Source organism: Cercospora kikuchii (genome assembly GCF_019650295.1).
Source record: "Cercospora kikuchii DNA, contig_00002, whole genome shotgun sequence".
NCBI lineage: Eukaryota > Fungi > Ascomycota > Dothideomycetes > Mycosphaerellales > Mycosphaerellaceae > Cercospora > Cercospora kikuchii.
In genome coordinates, this window is record NW_025408583.1 from 4,158,981 (window position 1) to 4,177,440 (window position 18,460).

General features: G+C 52.1%; 6 protein-coding genes across 6 annotated transcripts; 2 read left to right on the top strand and 4 right to left on the bottom strand.

Annotated features, from left to right (window-relative positions):
• Positions 1–233: 233 nt before the first annotated feature.
• Positions 234–1,583, top strand: CKM354_000385200 (uncharacterized protein; the record flags this gene model as incomplete). Its single annotated transcript, XM_044799070.1, has 1 exon — positions 234–1,583. The coding sequence occupies one exon, from the start codon at positions 234–236 to the stop codon at positions 1,581–1,583; it is 1,350 nt and encodes a 449-aa protein (XP_044655005.1).
• A 2,387-nt stretch (positions 1,584–3,970) lies between these two features.
• Positions 3,971–4,804, bottom strand: CKM354_000385300 (uncharacterized protein; the record flags this gene model as incomplete). Its single annotated transcript, XM_044799071.1, has 2 exons — positions 3,971–4,569; positions 4,624–4,804. 2 exons carry the CDS (start codon positions 4,802–4,804, stop codon positions 3,971–3,973), a joined length of 780 nt encoding a protein of 259 aa, XP_044655006.1.
• Positions 4,805–4,866: 62 nt separating this feature from the next.
• Positions 4,867–6,825, bottom strand: CKM354_000385400 (uncharacterized protein; the record flags this gene model as incomplete). The annotated part of the gene is made up of 7 exons (XM_044799072.1): positions 4,867–5,021; positions 5,073–5,293; positions 5,351–5,735; positions 5,792–5,837; positions 5,895–6,100; positions 6,164–6,230; positions 6,304–6,825. The coding sequence occupies 7 exons, from the start codon at positions 6,823–6,825 to the stop codon at positions 4,867–4,869; spliced, it is 1,602 nt and encodes a 533-aa protein (XP_044655007.1).
• Positions 6,826–10,534: 3,709 nt separating this feature from the next.
• CKM354_000385500 (uncharacterized protein) lies at positions 10,535–13,168 on the bottom strand (the record flags this gene model as incomplete). Its single annotated transcript, XM_044799073.1, has 4 exons — positions 10,535–11,526; positions 11,580–11,917; positions 11,966–12,897; positions 12,950–13,168. 4 exons carry the CDS (start codon positions 13,166–13,168, stop codon positions 10,535–10,537), a joined length of 2,481 nt encoding a protein of 826 aa, XP_044655008.1.
• A 1,136-nt stretch (positions 13,169–14,304) lies between these two features.
• CKM354_000385600 (uncharacterized protein) lies at positions 14,305–15,037 on the bottom strand (the record flags this gene model as incomplete). The annotated part of the gene is made up of 5 exons (XM_044799074.1): positions 14,305–14,478; positions 14,539–14,654; positions 14,711–14,779; positions 14,847–14,900; positions 14,962–15,037. The coding sequence occupies 5 exons, from the start codon at positions 15,035–15,037 to the stop codon at positions 14,305–14,307; spliced, it is 489 nt and encodes a 162-aa protein (XP_044655009.1).
• A 192-nt stretch (positions 15,038–15,229) lies between these two features.
• Positions 15,230–18,415, top strand: CKM354_000385700 (uncharacterized protein; the record flags this gene model as incomplete). The annotated part of the gene is made up of 1 exon (XM_044799075.1): positions 15,230–18,415. The coding sequence occupies one exon, from the start codon at positions 15,230–15,232 to the stop codon at positions 18,413–18,415; it is 3,186 nt and encodes a 1,061-aa protein (XP_044655010.1).
• Positions 18,416–18,460: the final 45 nt, after the last annotated feature.

The window sequence follows — 18,460 nt, forward strand, 5'->3', positions numbered from 1 at the left end:
ACCCCCGAGTGTTCGTATATAGAGATGGAATATAGCACTTGATCTGTTCACTGTCTATACCTTTACTCCCAGCTTTGCAGTCTTGGCTCACAATGGCCAATGAGTTGGTCCTTGCCAAAACGAGTAAACTCGATCGCACCTCTCCTTGGACCCTGCAGCTTACCCTTGAGCTGCACCTCATTGGACTGTACCATCGTCTCTGTTTCAACAATCTCGTGTCACCAGAACCCACGATGCGTACGTCGCGTATTTCCAAAGATACGGCACGCATTGTCAATGCGCTGACACCACCAAGAAGAGCTGCCGCCCAGCATGCCTTGCGAAGATTCACCAATGGCGATGCAAACCAACCGAGCACCGCTTCGACAACGTCCGACACCGACCTCTCCGATCCTGCGACTTTGAGTCCAGAGGCACCAGAGATTGCATCGAATGGCACCGCACGAAAGAGAAAGCGTGGAGATACAGCGACTCCTGCGACCACGCTGAGCGTGCAATCCACGACCGAAGTCCGCAGATCGCCACGCAAGGCCCCAAAGCTTGAGAAGCCAGAGGATGACGAGGATGAGTATGATGAGGACGACAAAGCGAGGCAAGCAGCAGGAGGACCAGTCAAAAGGATACGCAAAGCCAGACGCCAACCCTCCAAGAAAATCAAGAGCGAAGATGGTACAGTCCAGGTCGAGCCTCCCGCAAACTGGGAGCAACTTTACAACCTCACATCGGAAATGCGCAAACACATTCTCGCGCCAGTCGATACCATGGGCTGCGAGAGCCTCGCCGAGAAGGATCGTTCACCCGTAGACCAACGTCTTCAAACCCTGATAGCACTCATGCTCTCCTCGCAAACCAAGGACACAGTCACAGCGGTCGCAATGAAGAATCTCCAAGAAGGCTTGCCCGGAGGTTTCAATCTCGACGCCCTTCTCAACATCGCGCCCGAGGATCTAAATTCCATGATCAACAAAGTCGGCTTCCACAACAACAAAACCAAATTCATCAAACAAGTCGCTGTGATCCTGAGGGAGAAATTCAATAGCGATATCCCCGATACTATCGAAGGACTCGTGTCTCTTCCTGGTGTGGGGCCTAAGATGGCGTATTTGACCATGTCAGCCGCATGGGGAAAAGACGAAGGCATCGGAGTAGATGTCCATGTTCATCGAATAACGAATTTGTGGGGTTGGCATAAGACGAATAATCCGGAGCAGACGAGGATGGAATTGGAGAGTTGGCTGCCGAAGGAGAAGTGGCATGAGATTAATCATTTGTTGGTTGGGTTGGGACAGACGGTTTGCTTGCCTATTGGGAGGAGATGTGGAGAGTGTGATTTGGGAGTGCGAGGGGTCTGTCCCGGGGCCGTGGCGGGGAGTCCGAAGAAGAGGAGGGTGAAGAAGGAGGTTGAGATTGAGGTCAAGGAAGATGAGGTTGTGGTGAAGAAGGAGGAGGAGACTGTTGTGGAGGCGGATGATCAGGCAGCTGTCGTGAAGATCAAGTCGGAGGACCTAGGGGAGGTGGAGTTGGAGATTGGATTGCAGGGGAGCCGAATACCTGATATTGAAGACATTGCGTCTATGCGATAGCACATCGGGATTTCGAACGTCAATTCGCAGAAACAGATGCCGAACAAGTTCTCTACAACTCGTGGGACGCTATATGCATCACAAGGGTCGAGAAGCTACCACAAACAACTTCTTTCACGCGCTACATCCTTAATCAAAGCTAAAAGTGCGGCCCTTTTATCGAAGCTTGTTTCCAACAGACTACAATTTCGACGTGGCTGAGGGTGCAGGCACTGAGCAGGAATGGCATGCAACACGCAGAAAAATTTTGATCCTATCCTGCATACACTTCTGCCACTCGAGATACCTGGACTCACGATCCTGCATTCGCTCAAGTATGGAAGAGACCCGTCAACAACTTTGCTAAGTTCAGTAAACTAATTGTTCTTAACTACTGAGTCCCTCATCGCTACCTGACCCAAGAAACCCTATCCACCCTGCGACCGATTCTTCGATGCACAGATGTCACGCCATCCTCCCAACTACTTCCATCCCCAAGCCCGCTCCGGAGATACCTAGCCTGCACCCAACAACGCACAAGCTGAGCAGTATGTTCACCAGCTTAGACATTTTCGCGTAACTCAGGAGGCTGAGGGCATGTGTTTGGCCCGCATTCGGCCTCAGAAGTGCATACATCTTCTGACAGACCAGCCCGGAAGACGCTCGCTTTAGCGTGGTTTCATTTTATTGGCTAATGGAAAATGAACTCTTACGGTGTTTTCGCACAAGTCTAAGCATTCATCATAAGCGTCTTGACATAACTTGTACGGGTCGATGCCAAAGATGGAATCCGGATTGTCATCTGCGCCTTTTGGAGCTGCTGCGACGAGTGTCACGATCGACAGCAGAAATAGTGGGTAGATGCGCATATTTGGTGGTGGGCGAGTTTGATTGTTCTGATTGTGTGTACAAGAATAATGTATGAGCGACGGACGTGGCGAGTTTGCTGTTGTTGAGGACTGAAGGCAGTCTGAGGATGGGAAGTTGTACTTATATTAGCGTTCGAAGCTCTTGAGCCCTAAGATACTGGTGTCGACATGCTCGAAAGCAGCATCCCCAAGCCCATGGACCGTAAACTATACTTTACTAAGAACTCAGTTCTTACACACTTGTTGGGTTCTATTTTGCATTTATAGAATGATGGCAATCGTGGACCGGGAAGGTCTGGTGTCACCATCGATCAGGCAGGGATGCGCGATTAAGATTTCGAAGGACTCAATTCCACGCTGCTACATTTTGTTGTCGAGACTCTTCTTCACATGCATGAAAGACAGAGGTTTGATGTAGCAAACACTGACAGGTGGTCTGTTACCACTCTGAAGTAGATAGGCTCGTAATCAAGCGAAAGAGCTCACACTCATAAGCAGTTTCAACACATTTCCCATCAAATAGAGAACTAAGAGCAATCTCGAAGTGTGGATTGACCATACATTGTTCACTCCATCTCAATGGTACCCTTTATCAATGCGAGGGTCAATCGTCTCTTGCTAAGCCTTTGGGCAAATTCAAATTGAGATCAATTTATGCCGACACATGAGGTATAAATTTTACCGCATGCCCATCCGCAGCTGTTTATGGTGCCTGGAGTCTGCAGTTCACTCAGAACAATTCATGTGCTGGCTTTGGGAAAGGTTCTTACATGGGGGCATGGATTGAGACACAAGTTGTAGTCGTCGAGGCATTTGTCTTGCAGAGCACCTCTTACTACGAGTGTCAAGACTGACAGAAGCAATACTTGGTAGATGAGCATGTTTTGCGGGAGGCCGATCAAGCAGTTGGGTGGTCTGGTGACTAGAGCAATCGATGTTGGTGTCCGGGAAGAAGAGTAAATAGTTAGAGGCTGCACGAGAGCGGGAGTCATTTATGTCTGCGTTCGGATCGCTTGAACAAATCGGTCAGAAATCCATCCGCATGCCTGTGAGAGCAGGCACAGAGAGAGACAGCGGAGGAAGACACTCCGAATCGGGGATTTGGACGGCAAAGCATGAGCTCGTCGAAAGTCTGCTGTTGGCTACTGTAGACTCTGTCAGCAAGGTCAAGGCCGTGGTGATCAGCTTTTTTGCAAGCTCCTCAGATCTCAATTCTAGCACAAGTGCTGGTACTACCATGCTTGCCAGTTGGCCTGCGGAGTGGATGGTCTTATTGGTCGCGAGTTGTTTTTACTGGCATTGAGCAATGTCTAGAATAGGCAGGTGTCATGATATCTGTAGTCAGCATATATATGCTTCAAGGCCCCTCCTAGCCACTTCGTTGGTGAAGGGCCCTCGCGACACCAAAGCCCGTAGCCTGGTAATCATAGTCCATCTTAACAAAAAGGACTCGGAGTAACTCTGGCAGAGCGTGGTGGAATGTTGTGAAAATCCAAGGAAGAACTGCGCCGCGCATGACGTACATCAAATTTCATCGTCTCATATAGGAGACCAAATCGAGGGCCTTCTTCCAGCATCTGGAATTTGCAGATACGGATTCCTCTTCTTCAGCCCAGTATACAAAGTCTGCTCCGGCTTCTGATCCGGCGGCGCGAGTTCGGGGTTCTGCATACCACCAGGGTACATTTTGTCGAGGGCTGCCTTGTACTTCTCCTTCTTGACTTCTGCACATTCGCTCTGCTCTTTGAGACCATACTCGGCCGTGAAGACTGGATTGTGAGGACCCCAGACTCCACCAGGCTGCTCGAGGCCAACTCTTGTACAGGCATCCCAAAGCGCAACCATGAACTTGTTGCGACGGTGCAGCCGGATCGCTTGATTGGCCCAGTTACCTCTGTGGCGGATCTCGATGCGTAATTCGAGGTTGCGGATATCTATGAGGGCGGAAATTTCGAGATCGACATCTGGGGAGAAGTCACGGCAGTTTTCTGGTGCGCGAACGAATTTCTCCATCTCTTTACGCAGGGTAAGGAGTTGTTGCATATTGGTGCAGGTACCTGAAGTAATCCAGCTGAAGCGCTCTTTCATCTCTCGGCTGCGGGTGAAATTCTCGATCCAGATGTCGTTGGCGAGGTTGTCTATTGTGCGCAGTTTAAATATGGTTAATCGCTCGACGTACATGCATCACTTACGTGGAACCTGCACGAGAGAGTCGGTGTCAACTTTCTTGAAGACGGTGAAGAACAGACTGGTGTGCTTGACGATTAACTCAAGACCTTGCTTTTCGCCTTTAGTCATGAGCACTACACAGTCGCCTTTGTAGGTCAGCAGAGAGATCCTATATTCATGTGAATTGGATGCACTCACCAACATCGTACCTGCGGGAATCTCAAAAGTCAGTGACTGCAACATTGACAACCACGGGAAGGGACAACTCACGGATGTTTCACAAAGAGAAAGATGCAACACTGGAAGAACTCATGCACAGTATTGCTGATCATGAATGACAGACCACTGATAACTCCCCACAGCTGAATACTCTTGCTCGCGAATGATTTGCTGAAGAACAGCGCGTAGATGAGCGAGACAGCTGCATCCATGTCAGTCTTCACTACCACCATTAACGCATGTGAGGACATACCTATTACCACCACGCAACAGAGGATGCTATCCAATACTCCAATGGCCGAAGACATATCTTTGATAGTGCTTGCACGATATTTTCGCTCGCGACCACAATTGACCACCAGTAAGGTCATCTCTTCGAGACTGACGTCTCCGTTACCATCGATGTCCAGAAGGTTGAAAAATGCATCGGCTTCAGCTTCTTTCCCCGGTCCCAGTACTTGAAGCATATCCTCCCTGATAGACTCAGCTACACATTCGACAAGTGGAGTGCAATGCGTGTGTATAACTCACTTCAGTATCGCATCCTGACCCTCTGCGCATATCGACAGAAACAATCTCCTTGCCAACGCGTGGGAGGACTGCTGAGTTTCCAAAGCCTTGGTAACGATGGCGTGTGAATTATTTGGCGCATGGATACCTGAGGTCTCAGTGTCATCAGAGGCCGATCCCAACGTGGATGCTACATAAGTTTTGGCTTTGACAACTCCACCAGCAAGTTTGGTCCCGAAGCTGGCATCCTTTTTGCGCTGGACACGCAAGTCGAAAGTATTTGCTCGATGCAAATCTGCATCTTCCTCTGCAAAATCAGGAGTGAAGTCGGGAAACAGGTGTCTCGAGGCATCGTAGAGCAAGACGAGCAGACGAATCAATCTTTTGCTGTCTCGGATATCGCGCGCTGTTATATTTGAGTTCAGCTTATGCGGTTGCTTCTCAAACCATCACTGCACTCACCGTACTGCTTTCGATAGTACGCTATGGAGATCATCTGGATGAAGATCTGCTCAGATTGTCAGAGTGAGGTTTCTCGATTGCCGGCCGTGTGGTATGTAGGCACCTTCTCCACCAGGAAGATGGCTGCAGCAACGATGCTCGCCTGGCCCATGTGCTTGACAATTTTGATCCATTTCCCCTTGCCGTCAAGATATGCAGCTCTGTCGAAGACGCTGATAACGTCGATCGTAGAGTATGCGGATAGCGCCCATAAGAGCATAGATGTCGGTAGCTCGAGTTCGGCAAGAACAAGAGAGTATTTGCGCATGCCTGAGAGATTTGATCTCGTGAGTTACACGGCTGTGTACAAACTGCGGACGAAACCACACATACCGCTGCCCACAATGCCGCATACACTCTGGATAAGAAACGGGATTGCGTGGGCAACCAGCCTGCAGACCTTTTGGACGTATATGTTGTTAGCAGAAGCGACTGATGCTGCCTAACTTCATCAAATGAAGAGCATTACGAACCCAGAAGGAGATCCAAATTATCTCGATCCAGATGAACAGTCCTAGCAACCGAATGCCATCTGCACGGGACTGGTCGTGCGGAGGAGTGCCGGTGATGACCAGCGGAAGGGCCAGGAGTATGGCACCAGGTAGACAGAACATGGCGTACCGAACAGCAATCGATTGCTCACGGATCTTGCCAAGGTACACTCCGAGTCCGGACGGGGAGTCATCTTCGCTCGAGCATGCGAGCGCTTCGGTGTCTTCCACTTCGTTGGCGTGCATGGATAATGACGTTCTGCGACGACCGAGGCTTTTGATAGACCTCTCTCCATCATCAGAGAATCTTCTTTCCGAGCATGCAGCGGGCGTCTTGGTTGTTCTAGGTAAGTGCGTGCCTCTGGCCGTCATAGGACTTTTCAGGTTGTCGATGGCGCTGCGGCCGGCCTGTGCAAAACCCCTCGCTGAGAAATCCACCGAGCTGAAGCCCACTGATCCTACTTCAGTGTTGAGTGGCGTGAGATGCGAGGACAAGGTCTTCATCTCGTCTTGTGGCAAACGAGTTTATGATGGGGTCAATGGGGACTTCAGAGTAGCTCGCTCTGAGGTGTAGTCTGGCAGAGCGCGGCGTTTCCTAGACAATGTCAACGCGCCTATTCATCGTCATCCATACGCTGCAAAAGTCACAAAATCTTGCGTGATCTGTAGTGTGCAGGCCGTCCAAAGGCGATCGTGCTGTATACAGGCATAGCAATCATTTGCCGCTGCCGAGGAGGGGAAGCAAGGCTGTAAAGTTTTCTGCTTTCGTCTGTTTGGTGATAAATATCAACAAGCTGGTGCTTGTCCAGCGTTCCGCACCTGCGGCTGATCAAAGATGCTGCCCGTTCTCCAGTCCACCGCATCGAGACTATTCTCGGAAATTGACGAACTCCGTCGTTCAGTCTGGTGGGATCTGTTCAGACATGGCACAAAGATGGACTATGTTTAGTAGTCCACTCTTACAAGTGAAGATTGAGAGCGTCTTGAGAAGGGCGGACTCCCAAGAGATTCGATAGTCCGGGCTTTGCATACAGCTTAATCACACAGCTGCGCGCGGCGATTCGCGGGAGCCATGCCCTTTGCAAAGTCTGAAGTCTGGAGAGGCAAGCTCGCACCAGACCAGAATGGAGAAGCTGTCACAGTGGGAAACAGTCGGGCTTGACCTAGGCGGTAGGCCCTTGCTCGTAGAGGGCTGCCCATTCGGTGTCTCGCACGCGCGAAGGAAGCTTTAATGCGTGACGCACGTGCTCGTCTCTGTGGTGCTGAAGTCTAATTTGACTTGTGAGAGTTGCTCATGCTTTTCCCCGAATGGCTGGCACCGTGGCACGAGCAGGGCCAGACACTACAGCCCCGGCCGTAAAATATGCCCGAGCACAGCATAGTTTGGTCACTGATTGTGAAGAAGTACTTTGACATCGTAATATCAAAGTGGACCTGATGCCTTCTGCGATTGAGTCCCCACCAGCGCAGACTACACGATCGAGAGTCGTGGTGTTTGTAGAGTTGTATACGAACGCCTCGGGCATGGCGTCAGTGTAGTCCATTGTCGGCGCGAAGGATGTCGAAACTGATCGATGGATGACGCGCAAACGTTGAAAGCTCTACGGACTTCGGGCATGACATTGTAGTGGACCCCATCCAGTGCTCTTGACCCTGTAAAACATCAGCATACCGACGCCAGCGCCCTTTGTCCAGTGTTCTCAGGCCAGCAGTGCGAACACATCTCCGTGCGGCTTCACCGACGGGCAATCCGGACAATGCTGGCACGAGGTGCAACGCAATAGCCTGTCAAACTCATCCTAAACGCCACGGTCCGAGCCTTGAAGTGAGTTCACAAAGCTTGTACTGTACAGCACAGCGAGGTTCCATGATCGACAGCGGAGCCCAGCTGATACATCAAAGACCAGGAAGCCTGTCTCAGGAATGGTGGAGTGAAGGTCAATTCCATCGCCGATTGCTCTTGCCACTTTCCTCACTTTATCACTGTAGCTCGATATCCAGATACTTCCATGCGGCCCTGGAGTGCGAAAGCAAAGTGGAGGCGTGGGTGGAATGCTGTGAAGTGAGGTGACTGAGACATCGAAAAGCCCCCGTTTATGCTCCAGCCGACCTCAATGCTGGATCTGAAGTGCTGATGATACTTGATGCGCGTCAGCATCCGGGGACAGTGGAATGAAGTCAAGGTCAGAACCTCGAAGTGTCCGGACAAGGCGCGGGTGCAGCACGCGTGTCGAAGATATTGTGTCTTGGTGCCTCAGGCTGAGATGCGCCATGGAAACCACTTGACCGTAGAACTGCGTGACTACTTCTTCCGGGCATTTATCCTCCAGAAACAGTACTCATCAGTCTGATTATCATAACTCTGTACTCGCATCAAGAAATTTCCAATCTCCAGGCTGCTGAGTCTTGTAGGAAAACTGGAGACACGGCCCCTTCGGTCGCAAGAACCAAACTGGAGAAACCGAATTTTGTACTACGGAAAGGGAGAAAATACCTATCGAGACTCGAGCTCAAGCCGCATATGCCTGGTAATATTCCAATACGGTAGTCTCCTGCATCATGCCACTCTGACTCCTCTCAGTGGGCACTCAGTCCCCTTCCGGTAATGAAGCAGCATGATGACTTGTACAATAATCAGAGCTCCTTTACAAACGATCTCTTCCAAGCATTACTCATCGAATTTGACATCTCAAGCTAATGTGCTTCTGGAAGAATCGCAGACTCATTTCGCACGCCTTCTGCCCACATAAAAGCATTGCGGAGCACAGCATTATCCGGAATCATGCGCAGGACATTTGCTCCACGCACAGATTGCAAAACATGACTTCTCATACTTGGTTACTCAGATCTAAAGACCTGTCGATTCAACTCCTTTGCCGCCAAGGGAGCATGGCATGTACTAGATTCAGCTGGAATCTGACAGAAATATTTTTCCTCGAAGCGCAAATTGCGACCATTCACTTCCATTTTGTTATGTCACTCAGGATGAACATGATTTCAAGTCCAGCTCACTCTGCCACCCAACAAGCCTCGCAATTAGCGGGCAATCCGAAATGGCTACGCAGGTGAGTTTTCTCGAAGCAAAGATGATGTGAATAGTCATCTCATACGTGTCGTTCAGATTTAAGGAGACCTTGACTCGAATTTCTTCTACTTATTGAGACGCATTATCATTAGCAGAATGCTCTGAAGAGCTGGGCAAGTGATCCTTTTCGAAGCAAGATTAAAGTGAAATCGCATCCTAGTGTCGGTCGCTCAGAACTCACATGATTCCAACTCGAGTTCCTTTCTCTGACAAAGCAGCACGCAATTCGGAGAACGGTTTGGAACTCACCACAAGTAGCTCATTTGGAACAAAGATGAAGGACAATTTTTTCTTCTCATGCAGATCGTTCAGAATTAATACGGCCTTGGCTCGGGCTTCTTTTGCTGATTAAGATGTGTTGTCATTGGCGAAACAATCGGAGATGCGGCGCAAGTGTCCTTTCTCGACGCAAAATTGAAAGAAATTGCTTTCTCGTGCAGGTCATTCATAGTTTGTATGACCTCGACTTGGGCTTCTTCTACCGACAAAGCAGCTCCCATTCAGCCAAATTACCTGAAGACCCGGTGCAAGTGAATTGCTCTAATCACAAATTAGGGAATTTTACTTTTCGTGCAGGTCGTTCAGGATCAACACAACCCCGACTCCGGCTTCTTTTGTCGATCAAGACGTGTTGTAACTGGAAACTTACTCGGAAATGGGGTACGAGTCGCTGTTCTCGAAGCAGAATTGACACAAGTTGCTCTCATGTGCAGGTCGTTCAGAATCAGTATGTCCTCGACTTGGACACTTTGTATAGATCAAGAGGCTTCCAATCAACCAAACCACCTAAGACTTGGTGCAAGTGAATGGCCATAGGCACAAATGAGAGAATTTAACTTCTCATGCAAGTCGTTCAGTACCAGTGCGATCTCAACTCGGGATTCTCCTGCCGACAAAGAGGCAGAAAGCCCAGCGAATACCCGGAAATGCTACATGTGACGCACAAAATAGGGAACTTATCTCTCAAATTTTCTCATTTTGGACAGACTCGAAGTACAGTGAATCCTCGAAATACAGTCTGGTGTGGCTTCCACACATGCTCGAGTACAAGAAAACACGATCGCTCAGGCCGCACGACCTTTCACCCAGCAAGCCTTGTCACCACCCAGCAGCACCGCCCAGCACATTCTATTCAGTCTCATCCATCTCGTCCAGGATATCGGAATCCTGCACAGAGACGGCATCGCTGCGCTCGCTCTCGCCAAACTCTTCGCCCTCCTCCGTATCCTCCACCTTGGAGGCAGCATGGCTACCCTCAGCGTCGAGCTTACGACGCTTGCTGGGGCCAGCCTTGCCTTCCTCCTCGATAGCAGATGGAGCCTCTTCGACAGTAGACGGACCTCCGTCGACCTTGACTTGCCACTCAAGGGCAGCGCGGCGCTTCTCGCTCTGCATCTGGATCTTGAGCATGTTGCGATGACCAGTACGACGACCGAAGTATTCGATGTAGCAAGTAAAGTCCTTAACGTTGGCATCGTACCACTCCAGTTCGGCCTGGTTATAGCGTCTGCTATTGGGGCTGACCTGCTTCTGACCGAGAGCCGCGGAGATGCGCTTGGTGATGGTGGCCTTGTCGCAGTAGCAACCGTTGTAGCAGAAACGGTCACGGACATCCTTGTTGCCGTAGCCGCCCTCGCTGCAGACACGGAGGAGGATGCCGCGCCAGAGCAGGTCCGGGCAGAAGTCGACGATGCATTCGGCGGCACGGCGGTTGAGGATGAGCGTCTTAGACAGCTGCTTGCGAGTGAGCACGCTATCGCGGACGCTGAACCGCGCCTGCTCGAGGTCTGCAGGACCACCCTTCTTGCCAGGATTCCAGTAGATCTTGAGCTTTGCCATCTGCTCATTGCTGACTTTGTCGTCCATACCCGCATCGATGGCGTCGTCTGGGACCTCGTAACCTAGCTGCCGACCCAGCGTCTCTGATGCCTCGTCGGACCACGAGAAGCAACCGGAGTGATACGGGTCGCCGTTGTCGGTTTTGGCCGAGCCACGCTTCTTACGCTCCTTTGGCTTGGCCTCGGTCTCTGAGGTGGCCTCAGTGTCGGCCTTGGCCGTATCGCCATCAGCTGTTGCGGCCTTCTTCGCGTTCTTTGCATTCTTCGCGTTGCGTGCTTGACCTGTCGTCTCATGATCAGTACAATTCGCATATGCACGGTGATGGAGAACTCACGCTGCATCTCCTGCAATCTAGAATCGACACCCTCTATGAGATGGATGTTGTGGCGCCGAGTGTCTTCCATGTCGTCCAGAGTAGCGGTGTCGTAGATCGTGTCATCCCAAGTGGCATTCTTCTTTGCCTCTGGGAAGTCGATTTGTCGCGTCCACGGGAACTCCTCTGCCTCTGCCTGGCGACGCTGAGGACGCTTGCCTGCCTTATTGCTACCACGAGGCGCGCGCTTCATAGGTCGCTGTGCCTCTTCTGGCTTCGTGCGAGCCGGGTACGGCGGAACAGGAGCTGCTGGTGGTGGTGTCCCAGCCATAGGAGTCTCTTTCTTCTCGCGTGGCTTTCTGTTTCTATCGTTAGCGCTGAAACTCTGTCTAAGAAGTATCTCATACCTAGGGGCCTTTGGAATGTGTGGTCCTGATGGGATCACTCGCATCGGGGGGCCTGTGTAAGTCGATGGTACTGGATGCCCAACGTATGTACCAAGCGGTATACTGTACGGCATATTCTGAGTAGGGCCGACCGGATGAGGACCCGGTTGCCCATGCTGTGGAGGCATTGGGTGCGCGTATGGCTGCGAGGGTAAGACACCAGGAGGTAGTTGGCCACGGTTTGGATGTGGTGCCGGTCCCACGCGTTGCTGAGGTGGTTGCATTTGTGGCGGCATGGGTGAGTGCATGTGCGGGCCCGGATGTTGCAGATGAGGCACGAGCTGGCCATACAGTGGCCCAGGAATGTGTTGGCTTGGTACGGGACCGGGTGGTGTTGGGCGTGCGCCTCGAGATGGTGGCATTCCAGCTTGTGGAGGTGGAGCACGAGACCCATCTGGCGACCAGACAGGTACTCTATCTCTACCGTAGATCGGAATGCCGAAATTGCGCCAACGCAGACGCTCCAAGAGCTGGTTGTGGGCGCTGTGTGCCAACGACTTGGTGATGACCCAGTCGTCAAGGGGGTGGTCTTGCAGATAGCGGAGCATCTCATTATCCTTCTCGCGTTGATACTCTTCGGTCACCGCCCAGCTGCCACTCATTGCGAACGGAGTCACGTTGGAGTACATGAGCTCCCACACCTCGCGCTGCTTCTCGCTGAAGTGTGCCCAAGGGCGAGGTTCAATCGGACACTCGGGCTCGTTGGGGGTAGAAGGCTCCGAAGACAGCGTGATGACAGAGCGCGCATCATCATCGAGATCTTCGTCGTCAGTATCCTCGACATACTCAGGCTCGTTCGAGAAGTCGTATTCTTCAACCTCGTCGTCTTCATCTCCGACGTCGAGCTCTGGTGGAGGAGCGTCTGGCATGGCATCATCTTCGCCAACTGGTGCCTGTAGTTCATGTCAGCTCGGGCAGTAAGGGTGGGAAGTAGGATTTACTGACCTTGCTCTTGCCCTTGTCGCGCGAGGGAGTCTTTCCGATGTCCCCATTTGACTCGCTCGAGTCGGGTTCGGCTTGTGGCTGGATCTGCTGGACAGCAGCTTGCGAGAGCTTTCCAGCAGAAGAGCGCGGCTTCACGTCAATTGTGTCATTGCTGGAAGAGTCTGAGAGTCTTGTGCTGCGGCGGCCTTTCGCCGCGCCTTTAGTGGTTGTCGCCGCCATCTGTTTTGCCTGTGTCGAGCAGGTCAGCCAAATGCTCTGTGCGTGTTTCCACGTAATGTCAGTCGAGTGAGGCACACGCTGGCAAGGCGAGGCGTTGGCTGGCTCTGGTCACGTTAGTGTCGCAGGCGACCAATGTCGAGTGATGGAGGCGGGCGACCGTCATATAAACAAGGTCGCCTGACTCAGCGCGAAGGACGGCCAGCGATGTGGAGCAGATCGATCGGGCTCGTCCGCAGTGTTTGCCGCTGTTGCCTGTCGGGTGACATCCGTCGCACTCTGGATTTCCACTTCGGTGCTGTGGAAGGTGAATGACTGCTCGGAGCCCCACAATTTCTTGGCAACACGCGATCATTCACTCGCGGCCCATGCAAGCAGGTGAATAGTGCCCGACAGTGGGATGAAGGCCTTTGGCACGTGGGAGTGCACAGCGGTTCGGTCTAATTCTATTGCCTAGTGATGGGGATAACACGAAACCTGCGGACGCTTGGCACTCACCCAACTCGAGTCTGCGCAATTGCAGTCGCGCGCCTCCTTGGCTTAGCGTCTCACGTGCGGTCGCGCAAGTGAACATGTGCAGAGATTCGATCTTGTCATGTGTGTGCTTGTGTTGGGAACGTTTTCTTGTGCTGTCGAGGCGAGATCGATGATGTTTTGTGATGGCGCTCGTGAATGTGTAAGGGAGGAAGTTTCGACGTGAGTTTGCAGGTGCGGATGACGCTAGCGCACGGCTCAGGCCGTGCACGTCCCGAAGTGAAGCGCATCGCGCATCGAGCTTCAGAGCTAAGTTAGTGTCGCTTCGCGGGATTTAATGAATGTGACACCGACGCATGACTTTCATGTGACAATGGCTGCCTATATATTTGAGTCTGTGATCTCTAGATTTATCAAAGTCACCTTGTCCCCATCAGCTCTGTGCAGCAAGTCGTCCTTAGGCTCGCTGTCAATACTGCCAAGCATAACTGGGCGAATGTCGCATTCACGTGGTGCAGGTCGCACAGTAAGGTGCTCGCCGTCTGCACGCGGCCGTTAATGCAACCGGGAAGGACAAATCCTCATTCTTCGATTTCGGAAACTGACTCCTGCAATGTTCAAGGAGTATGTAACGTAGCAGTAGCAGACTAGCACGCCTTCTCATGCTAGAATATGATCTCCCCGCTGTTCTCCCCTTCGAAGCCAAATTCGGCCAGTCGCTTTTGCCGAATTTTGTCACTTTTCTTCCTGTCTTGCTCTTCTTGTTTCTTAAGTTGAAAGACCTTTTCTGCTGAAGCTTGCTCGAATGGCTCGGGGATGTAGTCGTCTTTGTCCAGATCCTGTGAACCGGTCAGCAAGCGCCATTGACAAAAGACTGTGTGCGGTTGTGTTTCGCGTACAATCTCTCCAAGCAGAAGAACATTCTCTCCTCGGACGAGGAACAGTCCTCGCTCGATGTCCGCATAGAGGTTCTGCACGAATAAGCGCTCGACCGTGTCTTGCAGCACCAGGTTTCCTGTTCCAGCCCATCAGCTACGACGCCCGACTTGTAACGTTTCTCTTGGAGCATACCAAATTGATCCCAGCTCCTCAAGACTCCGATGAGTTTTCTGCCATCGCGCAGGGCAATCATGAGTTTCTCTAAGCGTATGCTAGTATCGCTTGGTTCTTTTTCACGTTGTAGCGGCAGTCGCGCGGCCGCACTCACTGTCGGTAAGGTCTAAGAGCTGCGCAGCAGTCGTGAACATCTGTGGTGGAAGCTCTGCAAAGCATTAGATTTGTCCACAGCAATCACTGGGTGCCCAATGGAAGGCTTCACATACGTGGTGGTCCTGGAGGACCGGGTGGCATCTGCGGGCCGCCTGGCGGGCCAGCATCATGGAGACTGAGGTTCTCCATGTGCTAAGGATCGTCGGAGTGGTCAAAGGAGTGTGTTGGTTGGTGGTGGCATGGAAGTGCTGAGTTGAAGACGCGAACACCGCGCACATGACGTGTGGAGAGGGAAGCCGACCACGACCAGCTTCACTTCGAGCTTCCACCTCAGTCCGCCTCCACAACGCACCGATCATGGTCTGCCGGTAACGAGACAGGATGCTCTCGGCATTCCAAGCACAGCCGATCTACGAGGTCAAATCGCGCGACAAGGCCAAAGTCGAGTCGCTGCTGGCGTATGGCGACCGCATTCTGGCCGGTCTCAGCACCGGCGCGCTGCGGGTCTTCCTCGTGAACGAGTCCGCGAATACCGATACCACCAACGGCAACGGAGATGCGCCGCCGAGTCCGGTCAAGACCAAGCTGGTCGATGTGCTGCGCGAGGAGGAGAAGTTCAGCAAGAAACCCGTGCAGCAGCTGGCCATCATCAAAGAGGCCAACCTGCTGGTCAGTCTGAGCGATGCGTGCGTATCGCTGCACGACTTGCAGACGTACGAGCTCGTGGAGCGCCTGGAGCGCACCAAGGGAGCGGCATGCTTTGCTGTCACGAGCAATGTCGTAAAGGACCCAGAGACGAACGTTCCGGGCTTGGTGTCGAGACTCGCTGTTGGGGCTAAACGCAAGATTCTGTGCTGGACGTGGCAGGACATGGAGCAGGTTCCAGATGTTGCTGAGATCAGTCTGGAAGCGACCATCAAGAGCTTGATATGGGCAGACGGCACACATCTGGTCGCTGGCATGGACCCAGGCTTCAGCACAATTGACATTTTGTCGCAAGAGGTCACGCCCATCAGCAAACGCGTCGCCAATTCAGCTACAGATGCAAGCTCAGGTGAACTTGCAGGCGTTCGCTTCGGCGCGGTGAGCAGCAGCGGCATGGGATATATGGGCATGGGGAGCTGGGTACCAAAGCCGATGGCCACCAGTCTGTCTGGAGACCAAGTGCTTCTGGCCAAGGACGTGAACACTCTGTTCGTCAACGTCGATGGCAAGCCGCTCGAGAAGCGACAAGTTCCCTGGGCTCTTGCGCCAGAACAGATCGGCTACAGCTATCCATATCTTTTAGCACTCCAGCCGCCTGATAAAGGTTCGCTGCAAATACGCAATCCCGACACGTTGTCCCTGCTGCAGACCATCAGTGTTCCAGGCGCAACCATCCTCCACGTTCCACAGCCTTATATCAGCTTGGCTCATGCGGGCAAAGGTTTCCTGGTGGCCTCCGATCGCACGATTTGGCGAATGAATGCTCTCTCATATCCAACGCAGCTCACGGAGCTAGTCGAAAAGCAGCGCTTCGATGAGGCGATAAGCTTACTGAAACTTCTTGAAGACACGTTGATCGATGACAAGGCTGGACGCATACGCGAGATCATGACGTTGAAAGGAATCGCGCTCTTCCATCAACAAAAGTATAGCACTGCGCTTGATCTTTTCACAGATGCACGCACGACGCCCGAACGCGTGATCTCCTTGTATCCTCGCAGCATTGCAGGCGACCTCAGCTCAATAGCAGAGGAGTCCAGCGAGTCGGAACCTGCTGAGAATGGTGATTCGAAGGTAGAGGACAGCAACAAACCAATCCCAGTCACTCCGGTCAAAGGCATGTTTGGCAAGCTCACTGGGAGCCACAAGAAAACAGACTCAGACGCTGCTTCAGTGCGTTCGCCTGCTCGCAATGATGCTGATAATATGAGCATCCGCACCAAGGCAGGCAGTACGGCAGATAAGCCACTGGAAGGTGATGATCTGAAACGCGCAGCAAGGTGCCTCGTAGGATTTCTGGCTGACACGAGACGACACGTACAGAATGTCCTGAATTATGATGGCACTCTGAAGGAAGACCCGCCGAGTTTCGATGCAGAGACTGGCAAGCCAGTTTTCAGCCATTTGCTTACAGAGGAGCTTCTGGCGGCGCCAAGTAAAGAGGTCGATTGGTCGGGCGAGCTATTGAAAGTTGCTCAGCTTGTCGATACAACACTGTTTCGTGTATACATGCTCACGACACCAACCCTCGCGGGCTCTCTGTTCCGCATCGACAACTTCTGTGATCCTGAAGTTGTTCAATCGGCGCTGTACGAAGGCGACCGATACAGCGAGCTCATCGATTTTCTGCATGGGAAGAAGATGCATCGTCAAGCATTGGAACTTCTAAGCAAGTTCGGAAAAGGCCAGGCAGAGGGTACGATACCCGAAGCCATGCGTGGCCCAGAACGTACTGCTGGCTATCTCAAACAGCTACCACCTGAGCTAGTAGACCTTATCCTTGAATACGCACGATGGCCTCTTGAAGAAAATCCAAACGTAGGAATGGACATCTTTATCGCCGATACCGATAATGCGGAGCGCCTACCACGCCAGAAGGTACTGGAGTTCCTGGCCGAGAGCGATAGGAAGCTGGAAATGCGGTACCTTGAGCACATCATACACGAGCTCAGTGACAATGATGGCGAATTCCATCAGCGACTCATCGATCTTTACCTCGCCGAGCTTAAGCAGCCGGAGATTAAAGACAGCGATCGCGAGGAAACAAAGTTGAAGCTCGAATCCTTCCTACTCAAGAGCTCGTCCTACAGTAAACGTAAGACGTTTCAGCAACTCCCAACTGACGACCCCACTTTCTTCGAATCGCGAGCCATTGTCCTCAGCGCAATGGGTAACCACAAACAAGCATTATCGATTTATGTGTTTCAAATCAAAGACTTCTCCAAAGCAGAAGAGTATTGCAACAAGGTATACCTCGAAGACAAAGCCGAGCAAGAAGCTTGCCTGCTAGACAATAGCACGAAACACGAGAAGCACTTCCGCCAAGTGGAACCAAAAGAAACAGATGACAGATCCAACATCTTCGCAGTCCTGCTCGGTCTGTACTTGCGGCCCCCAGCTGGTGAAGAGAAGCAGTGGCCGCAAGCTCTTGATCTCTTGAGCAAGCATGGTGCTCGCCTTCCTGCTAGCAGCACGCTCGATCTTATGCCAGATGACCTTGCAGTCAAGGAGCTCCAAGACTATTTCCGAGGTCGAATTAGAAATGCGACCTCGATTCTTCGAGAAGAGATGATTGTTCGTGGGCTCGAGGGTGTGAGACGGGCGAATACGGAGAGGACGCTCTTGCTCGGGCCTGATAACCTCGCACAGGAGAAGCCTTTGGGGAAGAATAGAAGAGTGAGAATCGGAGAAGATGATCACTGCAAAGTGTGTCACAAGAGATTTGGTGCCAGTGCTGTGAGAGTCTATCCCGATAACGAGGTGATTCATTATGGGTGTATAGGGAGAAGTGGAAATCGTAGAATGGGTGGGGGCGATGGAATCGGAAGTAGCATGAGGAGGAATGCAGCTGGTTGGGGATGAGTGTACACTATTATGATACCCAAATTCACGCGCTTGTGCAAGTGA